Source organism: Monoraphidium neglectum (genome assembly GCF_000611645.1).
Source record: "Monoraphidium neglectum strain SAG 48.87 unplaced genomic scaffold scaffold04252, whole genome shotgun sequence".
Classification (NCBI taxonomy): Eukaryota; Viridiplantae; Chlorophyta; class Chlorophyceae; order Sphaeropleales; family Selenastraceae; genus Monoraphidium; species Monoraphidium neglectum.
The window spans coordinates 1-3,799 of NW_014009377.1; the positions used below are offsets into that span (position 1 = coordinate 1).

Genomic DNA, 3,799 nt, shown 5'->3' on the forward strand with positions numbered 1-3,799 from the left:
CCCCGCTCCGTCCCTTTGCATTTGGCCCTGGCACCTGCATCAACAACAACTGACAGCTCATCAGCCAGAACCCGCCGTTTGCAACCGACCCAAAGTGCCTGGAGAAATGCGGGTCCGCGGGCACCCAGGGCGGCCCGGGCCTCTTCGGCGGCAGCGGCGGCGGGAGGCGACTGTGACCGCGCCGCCGCGCCCGGCCCTCGCGCACGCGCCCCGGGGCGCGCCCTTGCGGCCGCCGCCGCGGCGGCCTGGGATCGACGCGCCTGGCCGGCGTGGGGGGCGCGCGGGCCGGCCGGGGTTTGGGGGCATGGGTGGCGGGAGAACCGCCGCCGCGGCCCCTGGCGCCGCGGCCCCTGGCGCATGCATGCGCCGTGCGTCTGCTGGCTGCAGCCACCCGTGCGGTGTCAGTAAACCTTCGCTCGTGTGATTGTGGCGAATGCAATCACAATTTAAGCCTGCCTCTTGCTCTGTTGTCACCTGCTCAGCTAGCTTCCGGTCAACCTTTGCCACGCTGTTGACTGCCGTTGACCACGCCAGTGAGCCAGCCGGGCCCGCCCCTTTCTTTGTGGAGCGGGCACCTCTGGCCCATCATGTATTTGGAGTCGTGCCGCACATTTTTGGCTTCGATGTTTGCAGTCTATCCAACCCAGTCACTTTTGCCCCGTAGATGCTCGTTCGTCGGCCTCCGCCCCAATGCTTTGCTCAGGCGCCCTCTCCCCGCCCAAGACGCTATGAGATGTTTTCGCCTGCAAGGCACCAATGCAAGCGGAAGCTCCACCGCTCAATCACCTCAAAACATGTGCCCAGGTAGTCAGCCCTGGCAACAGCCCTGAGTAACCCTTTTCCCGCCCGCGGCTTCCGGGCGCAGCGCCGCGTCACCCGGCTGGACCAAGAACGCTAGGGATGCGTTCCAGCTTTTCAGACAAGGCGCATGGTTGTCCTCGCTGTCACCAGCTGCTTTACACAATATGTTTATTATCTCATGTGCAATCAACGCGCCACGGCCTCGCGCCTTGTGAGCCGCGAAGGGGAGGCACCCGGGAAGGAAGATCAGTCTCCGTTGGGTGCTGAAGCGAGCACGTGCCGACGAGACTAGTGGTGGCCATTAAATCTCACGCTTTTCAATCCAGACCGTCCAGCTTGGGGCCATGGGCACCCGCGTCTGGCGGGTGCAGCGCTCATCCCATGGCTGTGCAGGCGGCCGGAGTGGCGAGACCTGCGGATGCATTGCGCTTGTGCTGTTGCTGGCGCTCGGCCTATGCAGCCTCCCGGCGGTACAAGGTATGCCCTTCCCCATTGCAGCACAAACAACGCTCACGCCCCAAACCGGCCTCGTTGCGAGGCCTGCTGCCGCCTGCCCCAACAGACCGTCCCAACAATGGCTCAGGGGGCCCCCCTCCGCCCGCGCCCCGCCTCCGGTCCCCGCGCCACCCCCAAACCCATCCGCCCCCGCGCCGCGCCCCCGGCCGCCCCGGTCACCCGCCGCCGCCGCCCGCAGCCCAGGGGCTGGTGGCCGACCACTCGCTGTTGGGTGCCAGCGAGCGCATGAAGCTCCTGGACAACTCCTACAAGGCGGCGATGCAGCGGGCGGGGTCCCTCAAGTCCCTGTGGAGCACCAACCTCCGGCAGGCCTGCCGCACGGGCGGCGCGTCGCTGTGCGGTTCCAGCAGCTTCGACACTGAGCAGGCGCGCGACGCGCTGCTGCTGGCGACGTCGCCGATGGCGTTCGACAGCCGGGACGCGAAGCAGACGGGCGGCACGTCGCCCATATCGCCCCCGGGCGATCAAGGTGAGGGGCCCCGAGGTGGACGCGGCGGGGCGGGGCGCAGCTGGGCCGGCGGGGCGGCGGGAGGGAGGCCGCGCGCCCGTGCGAGGGCAGGGGGTTGGGCGCCGCAGCCGCGGCGCGCGTGCGTGCTGGTGGCCTTGCATGCTGTTCGAGCGTTCACAGCTGAGTCAGCATACCCGCGGCGCGCTTTCTTCACTGCTCTGCGGCGCGGGGCTTGTGGCAATTGCCGGCAGCTTGTGGATCCAGGATCCAGTGCTGACTCAGCCATGGTTCTATGCCCCTGCTCCGACTGCAGGGGAGTGCAACGCTTGCGTCGCGTTCTCTGTGGCTGCGGCAGCGGAGGCCGCAATTGCGAGCGGGCTCAAACTGGCCGCGGGGGGCCCGCGCATGCCCCGGCTGTCGCCGCGGGACCTCTTCTTTTGCGGCGGCGCCGGTGAGCGGCGGCGCGGCGCAGCCAGGGATGGCGCAATGGGGGTCCCGACGGGGGTGTGTGCGGCAGCAGAGGGGGGGGGCGCGCGCAAGCTCTTGACCTTGGATTGCAGCGCTGAGCCCAACTTGTAGCACATCTCAGCAGCTTCCCTCCGGCGCTTGTTTCCCAGACCCAAGGTCCGGATGCAGCGCTTCTCCAGTTCATGTAGACCAAAACCACGCCTCAACCTTCGCACCCGCCCGCGCACCACCAACCGCCGCCTCCCTGTCCGCCGTCCGCCCGGACAATTTGTTGCTGCCCGGCCTGCCGCGCCCAGGGGACGAGGCCGACTGCCTGTATGGGTGGACCTTCAACTCGGCCCTGGCTGAGCTGACTAGGCGCAAGAGCCTGGCCAGCTGGGACTGCCTGCCGTTCACCAGCCTTCAGAACCTGCCGCTGCAGGGTAGGGCGCGGCGCCGCCGTCTGGAGGGGGCGCCGGTCTGGGTTACCCGTGCGGGGCGCGAGTGGCGATGTGGAGTGGTTGCGGATTGACCGAGTGGAGCTGGCGCCATCGAGGCCTAGGTCGCGAGTTTCTTGGGGTTTTGGGTCTGGGCTGGGCGGCGGGCCAAGAGTTGTGGCATGTCCCGTCTCGCGCGACGTGCATCATACACATAGACACACACACACACACACACACACACACACACACACACACACACACACACACTCACACACACACACACACACACACAATGCTTTTTCACACACTGTCCCTCACATATCCCACAACACTCGAACACTCACATACACACTGACACACACTCGCACCTGCGGATACACACGCACACACACACGCGCATACGCACATGCACACATACACATCTGCAATCACTCACACGCACATCCCCACACAGACATGTGCCTAAGCACACATGCATGCCCCCCTCAACACACACACACATGCATGCGCGCGTGCACACCGCCACGCCGCCACGCTTCACTTTCAGACATCTGCACCGCCAGCCCGAGCTGCGGCACCCCAGTCAGCCAGGTCGGCTCTTTCTCTTGGACCAAGGTGCAGCCCCTCAACAGCATCGGCCGCGTGCAGCAGCACATTCGAGAATGGGGTGGTGAGGACAGGGTTCAGGGGGAGGAAAGGGGAGGTTGGAGGCCCCGTGAGCGCCTCTCATGGCAATGGTGCACGGTGTGGGAGGGCGGAGCACAGGCATGCGTGCGTCCAAGTGCCAGTCGTTGGTTTTCCCAGATCGTAATCGTTCATGGCATATGTAGTCAACCAGGCACCTCCTGCACACGCAAGCAAACACACACACCCTCAAATACAAACATGACTCACCCTACATCGCCATCGTGCACTACCGTCACGCCCGGCCGCGACCCTGCTCGCTTGCCGCAGGCGTGGTGACGCGCATCAACTTGCAACAGGGCTTCAGGTCCTGGTTCCAGGGCGCCAATAAGACCAAAATCTACGACGGTGCACCGGGCCGAAAAAGCAACCCCGCCTGCCGCCCTGGGGGGGCCTCTCTCGTCGCAGGAGAGGGGCAGCACCCTCGTTGCCTCCGCCACTCAGGGCTGGGCTGGGTGTGCTT

At 65.9% G+C, this 3,799-nt stretch overlaps 1 protein-coding gene across 1 annotated transcript; it reads left to right on the forward strand.

Moving 5' to 3' along the window:
• Window positions 1-1,542: 1,542 nt before the first annotated feature.
• On the forward strand, window positions 1,543-2,655 carry MNEG_14095 (hypothetical protein; the record flags this gene model as incomplete). Its single annotated transcript, XM_014037433.1, has 3 exons — window positions 1,543-1,786; window positions 2,079-2,216; window positions 2,530-2,655. Coding segments are annotated over 3 exons (508 nt in total), but the record flags the coding sequence as incomplete, so codon positions are not given.
• Between the last annotated feature and the right edge of the window lie 1,144 nt (window positions 2,656-3,799).